This window comes from Anser anser (genome assembly GCF_964211835.1).
Source record: "Anser anser genome assembly, chromosome: 4".
Classification (NCBI taxonomy): Eukaryota; Metazoa; Chordata; class Aves; order Anseriformes; family Anatidae; genus Anser; species Anser anser.
Genome location: NC_139724.1, coordinates 4,714,699 through 4,737,717, shown reverse-complemented (window position 1 = coordinate 4,737,717; position 23,019 = coordinate 4,714,699). Strand labels below are relative to the sequence as shown.

The 23,019-nt window shown below is 40.1% G+C and overlaps 1 protein-coding gene across 10 annotated transcripts in view; it reads right to left on the bottom strand.

Annotated features, from left to right (window-relative positions):
* COL25A1 (collagen type XXV alpha 1 chain) overlaps nucleotides 1–23,019 on the bottom strand; it is a 304,900-nt gene that overhangs the window by 83,264 nt on the left and 198,617 nt on the right. For 7 of the 10 annotated variants that reach the window (XM_083833712.1, XM_083833711.1, XM_083833717.1 and 4 more), the window contains 5 exons: nucleotides 19,728–19,754; nucleotides 19,536–19,562; nucleotides 8,071–8,142; nucleotides 7,051–7,158; nucleotides 3,661–3,696 (listed from right to left, as the gene is read on the bottom strand). In XM_083833712.1, coding sequence (XP_083689838.1) covers nucleotides 3,661–3,696; nucleotides 7,051–7,158; nucleotides 8,071–8,142; nucleotides 19,536–19,562; nucleotides 19,728–19,754 — 270 coding nt within the window. Of the gene's footprint in view, nucleotides 1–3,660; nucleotides 3,697–7,050; nucleotides 7,159–8,070; nucleotides 8,143–9,013; nucleotides 9,074–19,535; nucleotides 19,563–19,727; nucleotides 19,755–23,019 lie in introns of all 10 variants that reach the window. The other 3 variants (XM_083833714.1, XM_083833718.1, XM_083833716.1) reach the window with 3 other exon arrangements.

Genomic DNA, 23,019 nt, shown 5'->3' with positions numbered 1-23,019 from the left:
AACCACAAGAGCAACAGAAGCACGCTGGTGCTCTGACAATCTGGGAACATTTTCAACAGGGAATGAGATGCCCCTGTAAGCAACAACTGGCTTTCCAAGCCCTCTCCTCCCACCACACTGAAGCAACCCACACATACTTATATTGGAAATGGAGAAAAAGAAAAGTTATTCCCTGACTTCAGGTTAAATTTCCCTTGTGCACCTAGGATTGGTTGAGCTCTCTCATGAAAAAGTAGAACTCATGCAAGAGAGCTCAGACATTGTCATCAGATACATTGTCATCTGTTATCTGGTCCAAACAAGCCTCCCCTGCCTGAGAGGGAGAAAGGTCCCGAATTATTACTGCACTCTTACATCACCTGAGACACAATTTTCTTTATTGACGCAGAACTTCACTAAAAATTGAGAAGAATGTGGCAGCAGATTCTCAGGTGGAATAAATTGCCCTGTCTTCACTAGAGCCAATGGATTTCCTATTTCAATGAGAAATGAGAACATTTCTTATTTCAATGAGAACATGAACACTTCTAAAACTCCAACTGCATTAAAATGATTTCAACTTCTTGTGAATCATTGTTTGAGTAGGTCACAAGTTACTCAAATGTGTAATAGGCTTGTGGTACATTCTGACACAAACTGGAAAACATGCTATTATCTCATTATCTACCATCTTGCACTCTTCAGGAGTTTTATTCTACTTCTTGTAAGAAAAGAAAATAGAAAACCGAGTAATTTCAAGCTATGCCATTGTTGGTTCAGAGGTTAAAACTGAGTTCATCAGCTCTAACAATATTCTGTATATTCACCAAGAAATACTGAAGCATGTTACTGAACACAAGTGTAAACCACTTTTGAAAAAGAAAAGCTTCTATCCCCACTATTATAATCTAGAGGTCAGGCCTGCAGCTCTTCTTGAATTAAACAGCACCATGTGATTTAAAGCTGCTGAGAGTGTGTTCCTTTAGGATACAAATAGCCTTCGCCTTCCACCAACATCAGCAAGTACATCCAAAACTTAGGGATTGTTTCTGAGCATCTGGTGCTCTCCTTGGCTGTATCCTGCCTCCATTCTGGAAGAAGAACCAGAGTACATGCCACACTACTTGGCTTCTTACTGGAAAGGGTCTTGGACATGAGGGCAAGTCAGAATCCACAGTATATCCCCACAGGTGGACTTCTGGGAGACCAGGACTGGTAGTGCTTTATGTGCATCTACTTCCCAGATTCTACTTCACAGGAAGAAAAACCAGAAGCTAACTTGGACTTCAGACTCAGTGTGAAACAAAGGTTAGTCTTTACAAAATAGTTCCTGCAATATTAACCTAGAAGTCCCTCAGGGCAGAGGTCTGTGCTATAATTTACTTTGAAAAGATGGATGGATAATATGGAAAAAGAATTATACGTAGGCCTGTGTTCTCCACAGCAAACTATACCTATTTTCTCTGGCAGCACAATTTACAGTGTACCTTTCAGGAAATCAGCAACTTCTGTAGCAGCGCCTCAAATTTCAATATGGAAGTAAAGAGATATTTGAGTGAAGAAATACATGATGGAAGAAGATGTTAGAAGAAGCTAGACAGTATCTGAACAGTTGTAGCACTTTCCACATGGAAGACAGTCTGGAAACCTGTACTGGCATAAAGGGTATGTCAAAAGCACCAAGAAAAATAAAAAGAAATTAATTACCTCCCTGATACCCTGATGCTCTTTGCTTGATCTATACACAACTTAACACTTAAGCCATAAGACTGGCTTTTAGACCAAGCATTTGGAGCTGGGAGTTCATATAGTCTGGGATCTTTCTCTAATTCAAGCTTGCTAATTTGATTTTTATAATACTTTTTCTCCCTATTTAAACACAGCTGCATTTAGAGAAACAGCTCAGTAGCAGTTGTTTAGTTCTTACACACAGATGGCTAGTTTAGAGCAGTGGGAATCTTCTGAACATGGTGATGGAATCTCTTTGACTTTAAAGACCCTCACAGAATCTGTGACCCTGAAGACTGGTCTTGAACAGAAGGAAGACACTGTTGAAGAATCTGAGCGAGTTTGGTCCAGAGGACAAAAAGGAGATTACACATGAAACAAAACAGAACAAAAAAAGAAAACACCCTTAGAATCACAGAATCATAGAATATCCCGAGTTGGAAGGGACCCATAAGGATCATCAAGTGCAACTCCTGGCACCGCACAGGTCTGCCCGAAATTTTAGACCATGTGATTAAGTGCACAGTCCGATCACTTCTTAAATTCAGACAGGCTTGGTGCAGTGACCACTTCACTGGGGAGCCTGTGCCAGTGTGCAACCACCCTCTCGGTGAAGAACCTCTTCCTGATGTCCACTCCAAACTTCTCCTGCCTCAGCTTAACACCATTCCCGCGGGTCCTATCACTGGTGTTTACAGAGAATAGGCCACCTGCCTCTCCACTCCCCTTCGCGAGGAAGTTGTAGACTGTCTACTTCTATCTATCTCTTCTTCCTATCTATTATACATATTATTAACAGTAGGCCCCCATAAACCAAAAGGGAAAGAAGAAAAAACAACCCACAAACTTATGCTATCTTATGCTAAAACATAAGGTAGTACCTTTAAGAGGCTTTGATTTTGGTTCTGTTGAAACTTTATTTTGAAAAGAAAAGCTACAGGACTAACTTCCTGATCACAGCAGATATTTCAGAGTCTCAGAATCTTAGCTTATTCTTCCAAAAGACTTTGGATTTTGTCAATCCAAAATGCATTGCAATTTGTCAAGATAAAGTATCATCACACCTGTTTAAAACTTCATAAATTCAAATAGGTAGTAATCATATCCGCAGTGATTGCTAAGCATATAATCTTCCTTCTCAGAAGCATTCAGGAATCAAAAACACATGGCATGGGCTACAATTCTGTCATCTCTCATAAAAAATAAAAATGACCATGAGTGTTTAGGGAGATCTTAATGAAAAATATCACTGCATGTTTCACAGTTCTGGGACAGGCAGAAACTTCTGATGCTTTACCCTGTGGCTGAAGCTGATTTACAACCAGTGAAGCTTCAGTTTGCTTCCAAATGAATAGGGTTAATTAGTTCCTGATGTGACAGAAAACCTCTTCTCCCATATCTGAATATTTGGAAAAAGTGCATTCATTTGGCTTTTATATTCTCCCACACATGACAATAAATAAAAAAAAAAAACTCAAGAGAGGATAATATTCTGTTTCCGTATGCTGTACTGAGCCTTCGCTGTTCCATCAAGCAAAGGGACAGAACAATTGCCACAGAGACAGCCGGGATTTTGGCCCTTAAAATAAGTAGATGGCTGTTGTGCTGCTCCATGGTCTCAAAGTGGAAACGACTCAACTTCACTGACAGTGGTAAGTGGGGGCCACAAACCAGGCACACCTTGCCTGATTCTTTTGCTTTGCTGTGCTCCTGGCTGTTTTATTTCCCTCTGTTTCTGCAACCTGAAAGAACTGGCTGGCCTTATATTACAGGTAACTGTATGTAAAAAGAGGAAATTTGTCTTTCTCGTGTATTCTTTACAAATGAGATATCAAATGCACTGTGACAAAGGAAGGTTAGGAAATACAGTTATAAAGCTTTCTGGAATTCCTCATTTTAAAAAAGGTGTTAAAAATCTGTTACAGTTTCTTAGCAAACTGGAAGAGTACTTACTGTCAGTCCTTGTTCGCCTGTTTTTCCAGGCTCACCCTTAAAAACAAAAAGTGTGAATAATTTCAGTAGCATGTCTTGAATTCATTGCTTTACCTCATAACATTGACTTTTAAAATTCCATTCTTTAACAGGTATGGCAACTTACTACACATTTTATATATATATATATATATATATATATACACACACATATACACATTGCTTTTTAAAGTAATAGGCCAAATCACACATATTTTAAGAGGCAAAGTACTATTTCACCATCTTTTAATGGTGTAGTTCTCCAGGCAACTGTCAAACACTGGTGTCCTGACTCCCTGCCCCTTGGTTCCAATCATAATATTCCACTCCAGTGAATTGTGCTAAAGAACACAGAGAAATGTTATTTTCACATGTGTGCTGAATCCCACCGTTTACATATTCCAAAATTACTTAGTGTTCTGTGTCATCACCACAGTCAGCATGCATAACTTACCGTTGCAGATTATCATATTGCGTAAACCCATGAATATTGAGATTTTGAAGGCATGTGATAATTACTCATCTGTTAAATACCTAGATTGCGTTTCAAAATGGTAACCCATCATTTTTCCAATTTAGTCTTTCTGCAGGCACAGCTCTACATAAAGTCAGAACCTATCTTCTCCCTTTCCCTCTCATATGAACACATACAACTGTCTGTCGAGACAGTAAACTGGATCAGTCATGCAATATGGGCTAAAAATATCTATCCAAAAAAACACAGTTCCTATCATTTTTATTTATCTAGTTTACAGATCACTCCCTTGTAAACCCAAATGTGCACAGGGCAATCCATGGCACTTTTTTTTATCAGCGCAGCTGCAGGAACATCTTTACCAGCTTTGTCATAAAAGAAAACCTGTCAAAACCAGATGGGAACTGTTTTGATGCTGCTGTTCTTGGCAACTGAACAGAATCAGAGCTGCTACTCTGGGTAGGTGTGCATTCAGAAGCACAAATGTAGCATCTGCAAACACACTGAGAAACCAGTGAGAGAGAAGCAACACAAGCACAGGTTTCAGACAGCAAATTATCCAAGCTGGTTGGACTTTTTGCTCCCTCTGAAGCCTTGCTAGCTGACTTACACAGCAATCTCACAATGGCTGCTGGAGTTGCTCACCTGGGCCCTTCGGGACATGAGTGCAGGACTTTCTCAGGACACGCAGCAAGTGTATGGGTATGGGGGAAGGCAGGGGCCAAAACATTTTCTTGCAGCCCTGGTGATTATAAGCTCCTCGCTAACAAGGAAGTACTTGCTTACGGAAATGACTGCCTTATAATGGAGGCTGGCCAAGGTAAGGACTTTCTCCTCTAGCTTTGTGATGCTGCAACGTCCCTACTTGTAACACAGTACAGCTACTGTTTTGTTGTTCACCTCTTCAGCTAAAAGGTCCGCATAAGCCTTTTAAAAATACAAAGCTGTCACTGCCTCTGGGACAAGTATTTCCTTTACTGCTCTCCTGCTCGACTGTGTATCAATCGTGCAGCCATGGAAGAACAAGCCTTTCAAGGATCAGCAATTTAACCTGTGGATACAGGACACTGGGAAGGAGGAAGATGGTAACAACAGTCAGCAATCTGGTTGGTTTCTATCTGAGTCCTTGTTGTATCTGATTCTAAAGCTGTACTATAAACTGATTTTCCATAGGGCTTAAGATAGCCACAGCTGGGGAAAAAAAAAAAAAAAAGAAAAAACAAGAAAAAAAAAAGAAAAAAAAAGAAAAAAACTATAAAAAGAAACCCTCTCTTGCCATTTAAAGTCAAAATCACTACAGAACTATTATAACATGGCATGACCTCATTGCATAAAATACATTACTTCCCTGTTATGAGAAACACTAATGTTCCCTTTGCTAAGCAGCAAAAAAACCCAAGCAATCCACAGTCAGATTGTGACCAGCAACACCAGCTGATTCTCCTACTCCCTTGTATGTGAATTATAAAAGTGGTATCCCTGCAGTCAGAAATTTGGTTGTGGCTTCAGCCTCAGCCCTCACTATTTTAAACTGGGAGAAACTCTGCTGAATGCAGTCAATTTTACTGCATTAAAAGACTAACAAGAAATAACTAGATGGCCAAAGTAAAGCACTGTAGTGAGCAACAGACTTCTAATGTCATTTCGTAACCTTGTGCTAGAACTTGGCAGAGCAATAAAAACCTAGTGGTTTTTTTTCTGGATAAAAACCTAGTGTACTACAGGCCTCAAGTGCCAAGCCTTGCTGGATTTTCAGAGAAAATTTTAGTAGTCTTCCTATTATCAAGATGTTACACTGTATTTGTACAGCCCATACAATTTCAAATAAGACAACCTGAACAGGGCTAGAACAGAAGCTTAGCCATTTTCTTTCTTGGTTTTACCTAGAAAAGCTTTACATGGACATTTTATGCCTTCCTGTCCTGGCCCCACATAATGAGCTATGCTTTTTCTTTGAAAAAACTGTTTCTTTTTTCCACTGGTGGTCCTCACTTTAGCAGTTCCCTATGTATCCTCTTGGCTATGATCTTTACTTATGATGGGTGTGGGGTTGCATGTACTTGTGACATTTCAGACTTGTGACATGTCTCCTGCCTATCACTCAGTTTCCACACTGATAATACAATGGCATTTGTGATGAACAGAGAGGTATTTCTTTCAAACAAATAATAAAAAACCGGTCACAAACTACAAAACCAATATACTCATATTTCCACAAAAAGAAAAAGAAAAAAAAAAGTCCTGCATTTATATAGATGTTTACAAAGTGTTTTGTAACACTTCAATGATTAAGTGATCATCATGAAGTGCTATGGGCTGTGGGTCTGATCCTGTGCCTAAAACAAACAATAAGCAATATACTATATTCTGCTGGTAGTTCTGATGAAATACGAGGGATGAGACAAATAAAATGGTACTGTTATAGTTGTGTAAAGATGGCAAAATCTCACTCCAACATTTATCGTACTTTAGGCGGCATTTAGCAGTTTATTACTATAATTATATAATTTGAGGCTAAATCATTAAGAAGCAAGAATCCAAGCCAGTCCATGTAAAATCTCAAATTCAGCTTTATCTTGAAGTCTGAGCAGCAACATTTGCTGCTTGTAGAGTGGGGCAGACCCTCCTCACACAGCTATTAAAACATCAATGAGCAACTCAGAAACCTTAGAACGTGTGGGGAAAACTGTCAGGAGTGGGAGAGAAGAAACCTAGGTGTTACTCTTGGCCCTGCTATGAATTTGCTGTGTGTGGTGGGGGGACTTCAGGTACACTATGAAATTTGTCTGTGGTTCAGCTTCCACGTGTCTTATTTGCCAATCTTACTTCACAAACCATCTTTGAAACGGAGCTGGCGCATACTTGAGAGGAATTTGGACACCAACAGACTAACTCACCGGAATACCAGGCATCCCTCGAGGACCATCTTTGCCAGTATCTCCTGGGGGACCTCTGGGTCCTGGTGGCCCTGGAGGCCCAGGGGGTCCAGCTTGTCCTTGGTCCCCCTAAACCAGCAAAAAAAAAAAAATAAAAAAAATAAAAAAAATCAGAAGTTTGCTTTCGAGGCACCAACCGCACAAAAAGACATTGTTTCCCAGAAAGAACGCATGACAAGCTGGAAGAAGCTGCCATAAGCCAGACACTGGCATCCTTCACTCCTTATGGCAAAGACAGCACTTTGCCTTGAAGACCAGTGGGCTGTACCTGTCCCATCCAATTAGCCACAGAGCAGAAGGCTCGCATTCTATACGGCTTGTCCTACCACAGGACATGCACTAAAATTTGGGGTAGCTTTGCAATATTTTACTCATCCACTTTTCCAGAGTAACTGTTTTCAATAAGCAGCTCTTCACTTCATGATTGGCACAATCGTGACAAAGCTGAAGTTAAAGCAAAAACAAAACCAAAAAAGTCACGTGCAAGAATTAGACGGCTCACTTGGCAGCTTTCCAAAGCCCATCAATGATACGTGGACAAACTTCAAACATTACCATGGAAAATAACCGCTTACCCCCAAAGTTGTACAGAATTTTTCGTCTGTTTTGGGGAGCTGTTTTATACTTATAATCAGCCAAAACCCTTAATGATTTGGACCTAATAATTTGTAAAAGACAATTTCTAAGAAAGTTTCAAAACTTATTACCACTCCCTTTAATAAAACACCAAAAACGGTGCTCAGCTAATTTAATTTCCAGCATACCACCACAAACCACTGAAAGAGCTGACTGCATCTTAAATGTGGACCACTCAGCAAAGCTACCCATTGTATTTTAAGCATTAATTTCATTTACACTTCCTTAAATTCCAGAACATTTTCAAATGAACAACCTGCTATAAGAAGGCATCTGACAAAAAGGTACAGCAGAAAGTAAATTGAATGTAAAGAAGAACCAGACTCAAGTGAGATGAAGCACTACCTTAATGAGGCGGCGTTTAATGAGCTGCTGATCAGCAGACAGAAACCCATGATTGATTTTAGGAAACACCATCTGATCAGGCAGGTGAGGTCAAAAGTTGAAGATCAGAGATGAGAAAATTGAAGAATAGACATCAGAAGGCCCGAGAAAGAAATAAAGATATATTCATTAGACTTGTAATAGTTAAAATTATATAAACCGGTGCTTCTGTCTGATAGAAGCTGTGCTTTTTCCTTCGGAGAATTTTCCCTCTAAAGTACAGGACATACTGCTTTATGAATTAATCATATGCAGTTAACTGTGTAACTTTTTTCTCCACGGATTTCTTGGGAGAATTCTTCACTTTTATTATTCTTTTTTTCATTATCCAGGCTCTGAGAATCAGTATCTTTATATGTTGTTCTTTCAGCAAAGCTTCTAGAGACAAAGCACCAGTTCAACTTTCAGTCAGATTTTCTAACCAGCATATTGTGCCATGAAGAATGGTGTCATTTGAATAAGGACTGGAGCTCCAGCTTGACCAGATTGCTTCAGTCCTTCCTGTTTAATTTGCAAATGCACTTGGAAAAATCAGCACATACAGATTAAACTTTGGATATCTAACACAGATAACTCGCTCTCTATATAACCAGTTCACTGACGTTTTCCACACTCCTGTATGCCTCAGGGAAGCAGAACTACAGAAAAAAATTTCATCTGAAAATAAAATACTGATCAAGAGCACATGGAAAGTGTGTGCTACCGGTGGTAGCACTGTACACAGCTATGGACTTGATCCCACATTTTGCATCGGGAATGCTTACACCAAGGCAAAGGCAGTGAGGTTTGACTTAGGTCCACCACAAGGATTCATGGCTATCTCATGGTAAAAACGATTATTTCATGTGCACTTTTATGCTGATACAGAGAGACCTGACTGAACACGTACGTGTCAGCCACAAACCTTGACGGTGAGGATCTGATTACTGTGCAGAGCAGCGACTGTGGGGAAGCCTGGCAGACCCTAGGGACACAGCATAACATGGTACCAAAACAGCACAACACAAACAGCACAGAGACAATTTACTAACAGACAAACAGAACAAACACCATGTTTAGTATACCCCACATTGCCTACTGACAGGGAACAGCCTCTCTGTCATACGGGAAACAGAATTAGGTTTGCACTACGCTGCACGTGTAGGTTGTTACTTCACAACATTGTAAACAGATTTTAGAAGGAGCAGTTGCTCAGAGGTGACTTTTCTTGAAATTACAATAAATTATTATGATCGTTTGACAGTTGTTAGGCTATCGGCCAGCTGATGACTGAGTCATTTTCAACCAAAATGTGCTACAACACTTTAAGAGAGCTATGCAGAAAGCTTGGATTCCAGATTGCCACAAAACTTGACAGCTGTGACAGTGGATTTTGAGGCATTTTGTGGAATTACCATCCTGCTCCTCATGTTCTGTTTAACATATGACATTCAGCACATAAACTGGTAATACAAACACAATTATAAACACTGAACAACAATCTACTGCTAGATCTGGGGGAGTCCACAATGGCCACGGTCAACATTTTCAACACATACATAACCAGGGCAAAATTCTTCCCATCAAGTGCTGTATGCTGCATGTGGTCTCTCACATTCTACTCTACCAAGATGTGCAGAACTTATACTGTACTGATACAAAAACAAAACAAAACAAAAAAAACCACATGGTAATCATGGCCTGCTGTGGCAATACAGGGGGTGAATTTTACTCTCAGTTCAACACCCTTCTTGTACTGCCTTCTAGGGTGCAAATCAGACCTCCTGACCTCCTGATAAAGCTGAAGTTTTGTGAGGTTGAGAAGTATATTCCTAAAATAAGAAATCCTCCAGTCCTCCAGGCACAGCACACTATCTGAAGCAGAGGTTCTCAAAGGTTTGCTCATGGAGAGCCAGGAAATGGCTGAGACACATCAGGCTGAGGCATACAGAATACAATATGGTCTTGTACCTCTAAGCTCCCTGTGTGCACGCATGCATACGTGCCACCTCTGTGAGAAGGAGCTGGTGGCACAGCGCCCTGCAAGACCTGCAGGGTGGCAGTTTGGCACCTATGAAAGGAAAGGCTGCACCTGGCTCTGGCCACCAGACAAGGCGGCTACCAAGAAGTCCTGCATGAAAGCCCTGATGATGCAGCCCACAGAGCCATGGGGCAGCCATGGTGCACGAGCCCCCTGCAGCCCAGCTGGCCTTGTGGAAAGCACCAACAGGCAAGAGCAGCCTGATAGCTGCAGCAGAGTCATCATTACAAGTATTTGGTCTGTGCATCTCCACCTGCAATGACAACAAAGATCCTCTGGTTCACAAAGACCATACTGGTCTTTCCAAAGGAAAAAAAAAAAAAAGGCAGAGTTATATTCTGATGCGTACAACATGTCCTTCACTAGTGCCTTTGAGATGCATTGAGCAACTTTGCTCTTGATATGCTGTGAGATAAGAGGAAGCTGAGACCCTGCAAGTGGATCCCATCAAGTCGGAGGCAGTTTTACCAGCCTTCCCACTTTGGAACGGGGTGTGGCTAACTGCATTGGTTGGTGACCTGAAATCTCCTCTTTAGAAACAAATAAAAAGAAAACAAAACCAAAAAAGGCTAAGCCACCAAACATTTTAAGAGACTCATTCCCGAAACACTGCTAAGACTGGAATGATACATCATTTAGAAAACAGATGTATCAAAGATGCATTTATCTTATTATGGAATATAAATTTAAGAAATTATTAGATGGTAATGTGCCAGAATCTTTACATCTGTGACTCATTAGTTCTGCTGTGCACATGGTTCGTTCCTCTTCTAGATAAAACTACTATACCCATGTAATGGAAATGAGTACAAACAAGAAACCTACAAAAGATCTAAAAATTAAGCAGCATGCAATAAATTTTAAATCTCATTTATTAAAAAGGGGATTACCAGAAAATCTTTTAACCAGTTCATTTTTATTCATTAGCCTTTAGGATTACTACATGGTTATTTTCATAGTTACCACTATATGTAGCATAATTTCAGTTTGACATTTTGGAGAAAAAAAGGGGAAACTAAATCTCATTATTACATTTGATTTATTTCATGTTGAATACAAAGGAGAGAGAAAATAATTAAGAAAGGAGATACTCTGAAAATACTGTTTTGATTGTAAAAATCTTGTTGAGAATAAAAGAAAGAGCTTTGAAAGTTTTGCGTAGCTCCACACAGGAACACTTCCATAGAGCACTTCACAGTCCATTCTCAATGCTTCCTAATACTACATAGGCAAGTTCAAGAGTAGTTATCAGCACTTAAGGTTTCTGCTTACTTTATGAGAAAGAGAACCCCCTCCCCCCTTCAGCAACAACCTTTTCCAACATGTTCTCAAGTGGGAAAAAGCCATCTTTCTTTTGCCCAAAGCAGACAATTTCATAGAATTATAGAATGGTTTGGGTTGGAAGGGACCTTAAAAATCATCTAGTTCCAACCCCGTGCCATGGGCAGGGACACCACATACCAGACCATGTTACCCAAAATCCCATCCAGCCTGGCCTTGAACACCCCCAGGGATGGGGCACCCAGAACTTCTCTGGGCAACCTGTTCCAGTGTCTCACCGCCCTCACAGTGAAGAATTTCCTCCTTATATCTCATCTAAAACTACCCTCCTGTATTTTAAAGCCATTATCCTATCACTCCACTCCCTGACAAGAGTCCCTCCCCAGCTTTCTAGTAGGCCGCCTTTAGGTACTGGAAGGCCGCTGTAAGGTCTGCCCAGGGCCTTCTCTTCTCCAGGCTGAACAACCCCAACTCCCTCAGCCTGTCTTCACAGGAGAGGTGCTCCAGCCCTCTGATCATCATCCTTGCCCTACTCCGGACTCATCCTAATACTTCCATGTCCTTTTTTTGCTGGGGGGCCTGGAGCTGAATGCATTAGGTCTGATCTCTCTCTAATGGTCAGAAAAACGCAGTGCTGCCTTGGACCTAGATTGTCTCCCCATAAGCAACATGCGCTTCAGGAGAAGGCCAGAAATACAGGAGTATTAAGTAGAACCCAGCAAAGAAATTATAACAAGTGCATAGTTTTTGCATGCGTGGGAGGCTTTAGAAGGCACTGCATCTTCTGGCATCCATGAAGGATAATGTTGGCAAACAATGAGCTTCAAAAAAGGCATAAAGAGATCTATCCTTCCCACAACATGAGTTCTCTTCCTTTCCTGTCACTCTGCTATAAATATAGCCTCAAATATCCCCTAGATCTGTTTTATTTTTTCTCTATCTAAAGTTGTTCTCAACGATGGATTCAAAGTTACTCAATTTTCTCTTTATTTGGTTTGATTCTTCAACTGCACATAGGAAGGGCACTTGTTCTACACCCTGGGAGGCCCTCACAGAGTACAAAACACTACAATGATCAACAGAGACCACTGGCCCACTAAATTCTACTGCTGACAGCAACTCAGGCTTACCCTGAAACACTAGCTGGTTACAATTTCTACATTAACACATTTGTTGCACATCCCGCTGTAATTTTTGCCCAAACTCCAAGCAAAAAATGATGCTAGGTGGAAGCTAACAGGCCTGTGACCATATTATACACTGTCCTGCTTACCTGCCTGGAAACACAGGTAAAGCCTACTCATTCCCACACAACGGTCACAGAGAAAACTGAAGGATGGCAGAACCTCACATCATTGCCTCTGATTTCCTACTCAGATGAAATAATTCTCCTCTGACATCCATCTCAGTCTCCAAAGATGCCATTCCCACTAGCGGTCCTAGATATTTCATAGTACACTCAGTTTTACGCACTGGTCTACGCAAGGCCAAGACTACAAGGTTATCATAACCTTGTTGAATGGCAGGTATAACAACAAACATTACATTAGTGGTTTTATACTGCACTGCATACACACCCTTTTGACTACTGCATTTGCTTAGTGCAGTAAATGTCACAGTCCTCCTTAGGATTTTCCTTCTGACCTGCCAATAAACCCAAACTGCACAAGCTTACATGTTCCTGTGAAGACATGGTAAATGAGACAGGAATTACCACCTGCTGTTCACTTGCACTTCCTAAGGTTACAGCCAGCTGCTGCTATTTCACATCAAATCACACAGGCTTCAGGCCAGAGTGATCCTGACACTCTTTATGGCTGCTTTCCCTCCCCCAACACCACCTCCAGTTCTAATTAATCCCTCAGACTGAGTGCCAGTCCTGCAGCTAATTATTGTACCTGCCCTGGGGAACACAGTGTTTGGTATCACTCTGTACAGTGCCATGGACTCTCAGCGGGACCTCTTTTATATAATCCCTTTTATCATAACTGCTGCTTTCTCCATCAGTAATGCTGCTAACTAAAGCAGCGCACCACAACAAGACAAGGATCCAGGAATTTTTTTCACTTAGGCAATCGCTCAGCAAGGAGTTATAATTTGAATATATTGTGTAACAATTCAGATTTTGTATTAAAATAATAAAAATGCAATGTTTAAGAACCAGCACAAGCTGTCTCTGACTAGAAATGGCTCATTATAAAAAAAAGTGTTATTTTCCATAGTGACCTCTGTACTTTCACTGTAAACTCTGCCTGACACTGCACTCCAAATGAACAAAACTGGGAAAAGCCAGCACTTATCTATTTTAGTTCTAGTATTAGATGAATTTTCAGTGAGGCAAATAACTTCTCCACACAACTCAGTTACAAGTTCTGATGAGTGACCACAATCTGACCTACAGAAGGTATCCTTTCTGAAGTCATACCTGCTCTCACTGAAACTGGTGGGAAACATCCTATTCAATCTAAGATGGGTTGGTCTGCCCCAAAACCAAGTTGGTCCTCACAGCAATAAACTTCTGTCATGTCTTATCATGTTACTTTTTAAATTCGATACCCACCGCAGTTAAGTGAAGCAGGTAAGTGGTTCGAAACACTTCTCTGATATTTGTTAGGACTGGATGAAGTAAATTTGAAGAGCTGTTTTTGATCAAATTGCTCTAACTCAAGTGTTCAGTACTGCAGTATTTTACAGGACAGCTGCTGTCTGAGATGAAACGCCTACATAATGTTTTCTGTCACGGGACAGGGCTGTAGAAAAAGGAACAGGATGTACAGAGACTTCCTTCCTCACCATTCCTCTGGCATTACTAAAAAGGGGCAAGATGCAAACTGACGGGTGGTGAGTGAAGACACGCACTGCCTAGCTCTTAAGATGGGAATGACAACATCCTCATCTTGGGAGCAGGTATGTGGCACTCTCTAGTGTCACAGCTGTTCTGCATTCCCCAGCGGTACCTCATGAGCAGGACATCAAAGGCATAGCTGGGCCCTGGAGCGTCATCCACTGCCAAGAGAATTCTCCTCTGAATGGCATCTCAAGTCTGAGTGTCCCAGTGCTCCAGGCAATGTGGGCAGCCAGTGCAATCTCAGTTCTTTCCTAACTTCACTCCAATTTGTTACCCTGCCCTTCAGCTTAATGGAAAACAGTGCAGCCACGACCACCTAAAACTGGTGAATTAGAACAGGTAATTTCTCCCAAGAATGGACCAGGTAAATACCCCTATTGCCTTTTAACAGATAAGTAAACAAAGCCTCAGAATTAACTGCTTACAGGCAAATTTCCTCAATGAGGCTCCTTCAGTGAAACTCATGTTAACAGAAGAAATCACGTAAGTTTTTTCAGCGTTCTTATTGTGGCACATTAGGAGTATAGTTCAAAACAGTGGTTAGATATAGTTTAGAACTGGGAATATAATTTGCTTATACACATCAGGCAATAAAAAAATAACTACATGGGTAGTCATATTAGTAAAGCATGATTTGAAAGCAGTACTGTGTGAATTATGTTTTAAATAACACATAGCAAAACAGAAAACATTCTTTTATACACACGTAGGAATATTGCTTAGGGAGCACCATCACTATATCTTCACATTTGCTGCAGCTTTTGACAGCATATTCATATAAAGGAAACCAAAGAATATTTAATCAGGAAAGAAAAACAGCTGGGGACAACACTAATTTATGCTAAAGAAAGCTGAGCAGTCCTTCTATTAAGGCAGATAAAATTAATGAGCAGTATTTATGGAAAAAACTATGAGGAACATTCGGTAGGATATAATCAAACATCACCAAGACACTGACAGAATAGGCTTAAGTTATGCAAAATTATATTAAATTAAAATAAAACTCAGACTATAATACTATACATTTGCTTTGACAAGATGAGGATACAAATCAGCTGCATGTATGGTTTGATTTGAGCAAAGCTTCCTATTTATAACACTGATTTACCTGCATTTGCTACAGTTAGCAATGCCTCAAAAATTACCCTCATCAAAAGCAAGACTCCCAGTAAGTCAGATTAATTTACGTTCTACTGTTTTGTGAAGCAGACCTGTTCCCTTCTAAAAAAAGATGTGCCAACTCTCAAATGAAAAATAAGACAAAATAAGATAGCTTTAAAAGAAGGTGAAGAATAAATGAACATGGTTTATTTATGACTCTGTAACTAGTATTTTCTGATTTATGAATGAAGAACTAATTTTAATGACGTTAAAAAAGGTTTTCCCCATTTTGTCAGTAGGAGCAGAAAAAGGCCCAAAATATTGTCTATATATTCTTAAAAACATATTAACTAAGGATAATATACACACACATTAAAAACAAGCCTAATTAATTTTTTTTTTTTTAAAGAAAAGATCAGGTCAAAATGTATTTCTTATATATCTTCAATTTCCCTTTAATATGGGACAGCTTATAAATGTGGTGTCCATAATGTAACAAGTGAAATAATACTTAAATTTAAAAATGTAGCCTGTACTTATATTATATATACACATATACTTGTATTTATTTCAGTAAATAGTCTGCTTTCAGGCCTAAGTCTGTCTATATTAGACAAATTTTAAATAGTTTTCCAACACAGAAGAGTAGAACCTGCAAAATTTATGTTGCAAAGCAGTGATTTCTCTTTAGTGGGCAGCAAATAAAGAGTAAATATATTAAAAGTAAACAGGGAAGAGGAAAGGGTTAAATAGAAAAGAACATTATATCACTACCTGAGCCCAACTGGTTTAACAGTAGATAAAGAACCTGTTTCATCTTCAAGTCAATAAAGGTTAACACAATAAAATAAACTTCTGAATACCTTTCTTTTCTAGGACTTAATCTCTTCTGCTGAAGAAGTTTGAGAGATGTTATCAATTTTGTGCAAAGCCAGCAGCGAGGAAAATTTACTTAAACATACCAAAAGGAGAAAGTAATTTCATGAAAATACTTCAATATGGCTTCTGTGGAGCTTCTCACTGTACCTAGACCAAAACCAATTTAAAGCCAGCTGCTAGCCCATGATTTCTAGACCCGATCTCTCATGCACGTGAAGTAAAGGACAGAAGATATTTATTATATCATTTACAGAAGGACAACAACAGACCACTTAAGACACAGTACAAGTTGCTTTACTCCCAAATATTCACCTCTGAACATCTATTTCCATTAATCAGGGTACAATCTCTACTCAGAACACATATACTCTGCAGTCCTTCCATTATGAAACCTTCAAAGGCTTTTTAAAGCTGGGATAGAGCAGCTGAGCAACTAGAATGAAGAAATGGACTGACATCCATCAGCATTTATTCTAAGAGCCCAAAGGCTAAGAACCATCATTTTTTATTTTGCCATGGCTCAGTACAGTAATGCAAATCTGCATGGACATGTCACAAAGCCACGTCCTCTGCAAAAAGAAAAGCATTTAAAAGACTTACTAACATTTGTGTATCTTAACTGGTACTGAGGAAAGCTAGTTCTGCATTTGACCTAAATGTTCAGTCTACCAGTACGCTGAAGTAGTGAGAAGATATCTGATATAAAAATATCTAAAGATAAAAAATAAAAAAGGCATTTCTTCAAATAAGATTAGGACTGCTGAACGCACTCACCACCACTACTTTATTTGTGGTCTCACGAGATCAAAGCACAAATTAATCTGCTGTTCAAGCTCACTCTGAGAACATGAACTTCTACATCTTCCACACAACTGGAATGTTGCTTTTGCTTACAAATGGACATAAGTGGATTAGGCCACATGGCATTATGAACCAGAGTCCTTACTCCAACTCTATAAAATGAAGGAGACTGGTCAACAAATTACTTCTGAATACCTAAGAATACATTGCAGATTCTTCTTCTTCAAAAAAAAGACAAAGTATTCAGACCTGTTATTCTAAAAATATAAGTTTCTGGGCAGTGTTTGGAGAGTCAATTTTCTACTACTTTAATTTATTGAAGATATTTTCAAGTAAACCTGAATCTCAGATAAGTTCAGTATATACTCATCATCTCCAGGGATCATAAAATAAGAAGTTTTGAGATTTCAGAAAGAAGAATCTCTCAACATTTAAAGACACAGAAAGAAAATCTGAAATGGTATATACAGGGACAGAAATAAATTATTTTTTTTTTCTTAAATGTTTTTTCTTTTAATTTCAGCAGGATTTTAAGAGCTTAAGGTCCCACCTTGACCTGGAGAGTCTCCACATTTTATGTGGATTTCTTTTACTAAATGGTTTTCTTTTACTCTCTGAAAATAACAGGAGAAAAGAAAGCAGCTTTCAAAAAGAATAAAGGATCATTTTAAAATTTCCAAATCATAAAAATAACTTGGAACAATAAAATCTTTATTAAACTAAGTGCTAGTCTCAAACAATACGTAAAAATATCACAAACTTCAAGTTCCATATCTCTAAAAGTTGAATTAGCTTTAAAATGTCCATCACTTTCAGACATTTTATCCAATCTGTTTGTAAACTTGTCGCATCCAAATGCTGACTTAATTCCAGAGTCATCTACAGGTACCACACTTCAGGGTATGGTACCACCTCCAAAAACATTTATTTGACATAGGTGGAAAACTATATGTAAAGGTAACCAACCAGGTTTAAATGGGTTTGGTTTCATTTGGTGCATGACTGGCTGGCACACATAATTTCCATTAATTACATTCCAAATCCCCTGGCACATCAAGGTGAGCAGATTCACCCTGAAAACAGTCATCAGAAGAGAGAACTGCTGTACTATGAAACACAAAGTGGTCAGAGGCATCGTAGTACTTACTGCTCATGAAATACACAAGGGGGGGCGGGGGGGAGAGAGAATAAAAAAGAAGAATAAAAAAAAAAAGATGCTACTGTAGAACACACTCAAGCCCACTTCAGAAAAAGAGGGAAAACCAGCAAGACTGGGAAAAATACCTAAGCATGTATTTCAAAAACGTGCTGTTCACCAGTTCTTCCTCTCTTCTGCTGACCTCATTCAGCTCCTCTCCTGTATTCAGAGAGCCTCAATTGGCAGCCCCTACTGCACAAATAACTTCATAATGTCCTTAAATGTAAATTCCTTAGGTTGGGTATTTTTTGGTTCTTAGCAGCACTTGATTTAACAGCACCTCAAAGTAACCATAACCATGATCTGTACAGTCCAGAGAGGACTCTACTGCCCTCCAATACATGGAATGTGTCTTGGTAAAGCAGGACACAACAGTAATTGAACCCTGCAGGTAATATGATGCTGATAGCACCAACACCAAATTCCAATAGATAACTATGTGGTGACTTTAGATAATTTTACTGACTAGGGAAAAAAAAAAAAGTAAAGTAAGAAGAAATAATAAAATAAATAACATCACAAATTCAAAATATTCTGCTTATTTGACAGGAAAAAAAATCAATGGAAATATGCACCAAATATGCAAGTAAAGAAGAAAGTCACTGTATCATTAAAACGATGTAACCAAACTTCTTTTAATGAAGCACAGATGTAAAGAACAATGAACTGGCACAGCCATATTCACCCCTGTATTCCTCTTTATTTCTCTATTAAAATGAACATGATATTTAAAAATTAAAACAACCTTTATGTTTCCACATCTAAACCATGTTCTGTCTGTCTGGACATGTTTAAGAAGTCATAATATTGTTATTATTAAAAAATTTAAATACATACATGTCACGAAAAAGAGCTAGTACATGCATAAGTATTTGTTTACATTTTACTAAATAATAGGTATATTTTACGTGAAATCTAGAACTACATTTATTATAAATCCACTGGCCCTCTGCATTGTGGGAGCCCATGCAAGGCGTGAAAACATTGCTGGGGAAACTGAAAGGTTTGGTTAGGAAAGCCAACTTTTATATAGCAGAGCAAAATCACTGAAACCTGCTTCCACCCACAAGGGAAATTTTATATTTTGAAGCATTACTTACTATTGTTACTTAAGTCTTCTCAGACACTATCTGGTCACGTTCAGTATTACTGTCCTGCAGACACTGACTTCAACATGCAGGGTAAATGCAGCTAATAAGCATAATTAGCTCAGACAGTGTATTTAATTTAGTTTTGCACTAAGGACTAATTGCCTACTCAGCGAAGGGGAAGTGTAACATTTTTTTTAAGATGCTTACCCGAGGGCCCTGATCACCTTGATCTCCCTGCAAAGTGGAAAGATGAGATGATAGGTTTAACACAGCATCTGTGTGCTACCCAGCTCTCGTACATAATCTAACATTACACTGCGTCAATACAAACTGTGTCTTTAGTTCATGCTGCGACGGCTTTCCATTCACCTTGGAAGTGTCACCCATACATCAACTCACCTTCTCGCCTTTTGGACCAGGAGGGCCCTGAAAGAAAAAGAAGCAAAGATTTAAACCGATGAATTGCTGGTACTGGTGAAGTCTGCAACACTGCAGAAAGAGGTCTGAGCAAACCTGGGATTTCTTCATAACAAAGTATTCCCTTACAATTTTTCACACCAAATACCAGGGATATTCCAGAGACAGCTTCTTCACAGTAATAATAATAGTCACTGTGCAGCTATTCCTTGAATAGTTTGCTCACTCCATGTGCTAAATCAGACTGCTCTGACGAGCAAAACTATGCCTGATATGGCAAAATTTCTATTGATTTCAGCTAGAAGCAACAGTTTATCTCTTATCAGATAACAAATGTTTTCTAATCCTGCAAAACTTCTTTGCAAGTGCAGTTAATAAATTCACAGGCTTATAAATCTGCCATTTATTTTGGCACCCTTCTTAGCTTAGATTGCCAAAGAAAAATGGATTAGGGAATCTAAAAGTAGTGTTTTCATTCCTATCTTTGGAAACACCGAAATTGATGTTTAGTCTCAAGCACACTCTTTTTAGGTAAAATAAGCTCTTTTATGAGAAATTTGTGTAACATGATTTTGCAGACGTAATACTGATTGTTACTTACCACCAGACAAACTGTAAGGTGACAGTATCACAAACCAGCAAGGTCCTTTACAATTTTTATTTTTTTTGAGCACCTTCCAGAAAGCTACCAGCAAGTTTTCTAAAACACTAGTTTTCAGATTAGTGGCTTGTGAATAAAAATGCTTGAGGTCTGCAGAGAACTGGCTGCTTATACAGTGCAGACTCTACCTCTAGCTTTCTGAAAGCTACGCAGGTGTTCCATTACAAAGGACCTGAGGTACGTATGAAAGCAGCTGGAAACAGAGAAGGATCCATCCAAGCTGGCAGGGTCCACCATTATAACAGAAAGAGCACCGTGTGTGCATGTATACGTGCTGCATGTAGAACAAATTGTGTTGCTACCAGCAACACAATTAGAAATAACCGAGGTTACTGAGCTGAGCGTGTTTCGGCCATTTCACAATTTTCATTTGTAAAAATTCAAGTGGCCCATGTAAATGCAAATGCGGGGAAGGTCAGTCTGCTGTGTATTAAAGATGCGATCAACCACATGCAAGTCTGAGAATTCCTATTGTAGATAATTTTCTGTTTATTTTTAAGGGTTTCTGATGCATGTCAGAGAAGAGCCCCTGCTGCTGAATCTTTCAAGGAATTAAAGCATATGCCTCCCCTTCCACAGTCTGCCACTTCTTCCACCTGCTGCAGAGGACATGAGAGCAAGTCTGCTACCTGGCCTCCTGCATCCTCTGTAGGAAGGGCAGCGCTCACTGCAGGCTGAGTGGAAACCACCTGCACCACTCACTATGATCCTTGCCCCCTACCTGTTCTCCTGCATGAACTTGGCCTCTTCAGAAATGGATGAAGCAAAACAACTGGATACAACCTTACTATATCTTTATGGTCTCTACATTATTATTATTTTTTCATATGTGATCCCATATTGCCCCTCTCCAATGCACAGGTTTATATATATATATACAAAGATATATATACACATACTGGAAAACACGTACAACATAGTCCACAGCTAGCTAGAGGCTCCATGTGTTTACTTGGACATGACATTACAGCAGAGATCATTTTCAACAAGCCCATTTTAAAACACACATACGTGCCACCAAGCTACCGAATTTGCACACTCACACCATTATTAATACTAAGTGTGGAATAGGAAGAACTAAAAATCACTCAGAACTGGCTGTTACTGCTTTTTTTTTATGGTGAACACTGAGCACAAGCAGAGGGCTGTGGCTGTTCTATCTCCTTCAATTATCAAACCATTACAGGCTCTGAATATCTTACTGGCTGCAAACTACAAATAGCATGACCCCCATCTGCTACAGTCAGAATCCTATTTCTTGGATCTCAGGCATGAAATTATAGATAACATGACATGACTGAGACTGCAGACAGATGTTGGCTTTTGGATCTTGCTGCGATCTTGGCAGATGTTACTGCTTTCATCCAGATGCTCAGTGCTGTTCTTAACGCCCAAGGGTACTCCTGCATGCTGAGGGTTTGGGCTCACAGCTGTCCTGTGGCATGCCTGCCACTGACTTGCCAGCCAGTACAAAATAAGATGCAAAGACTGTCCCAGCTGGCTCAATGGGACAGAAACAAGGCTGAACCACGCCAGTAGATCGGTGAACTGCTAGACCATCCCCCTGGTACCACTGTTGGCAATATGCTCAGCCGTCTCCACCTGTAAAGGTGGCCCTTGTGTGTCCATCCCCTGCAGATTTTCCTGCTAAGAGATCTCTGAAAGTATAATCCACACCCAGACATTTTGTTTGATCCTTGAAGTTATCGAAGCACACCTGGGGGAAAATGCAGTCACTGGTCCCAGCCAACATGGGTTCATGAGGGGTACGTCCACCTAACAAATTTGATTTCCTTTTATGATAAGATCACCCATCTAGTCGATCAAGGGAAACCAGCTGATGTGAACTTTTGGACTTCAGCAAAGCCTTTTGACATGGTTTCCCATAGGATCCTACTGGACAAAATGTCCAGCATACAGCTAAACAAAACCATCATCCGATGGGTGAGCAGTTGGCTGACGGGCAGGGCTCAAAGGGTTGTTCTAAATGGGTCCACATCAGGCTGGGCGGATGGTCACTAGTGGGGTTCTCAAGGCTCCATTTTAGGGCCGGTTCTCTTCAATGTTTTTATAAATTATTTGGATGTAGGACTAGAAGGTGTTTTGAGCAAATTTGCTGATGACACCAAACTTGGAGGAGTTGTAGACTCTGCTGAGGGTGGAAAGGCCTTGCAGAGAGATCTGGACAGATTGGAGAGCTGGGCGATCACCAGCCACATGAGGTTTAACAAAAGCAAGTGCCGGGTCCTGCACCTGGGACGAGGCAACCCTGGCTATGCTTACGGACTGGGTGACGAGATGCTGGAGAGCAGCCCTGCAGAGAGGGATCTGGGGGTTGTGGTTGACAGCAAGTTGAATATGAGCCAGCAGTGTGCCCTGGCAGCCAGGAGGGCCAACCGTATCCTGGGGTGCATCAAGCACGGCATCGCTAGTCAGTTGAGGGAAGTGATTGTCCCGCTCTGCGCTGGTGCGGCCTCACCTCGAGTACTGTGTGCAGTGCTGGGCACCACAGTACAAAAAGGATGTAAAACTGTTGGAGAGTGTACAGAGGAGGGTGAGGAAGATGGTGAAAGGCCTAGAGGGGAAGACATACGAGGAGCGGCTGAGGGCACT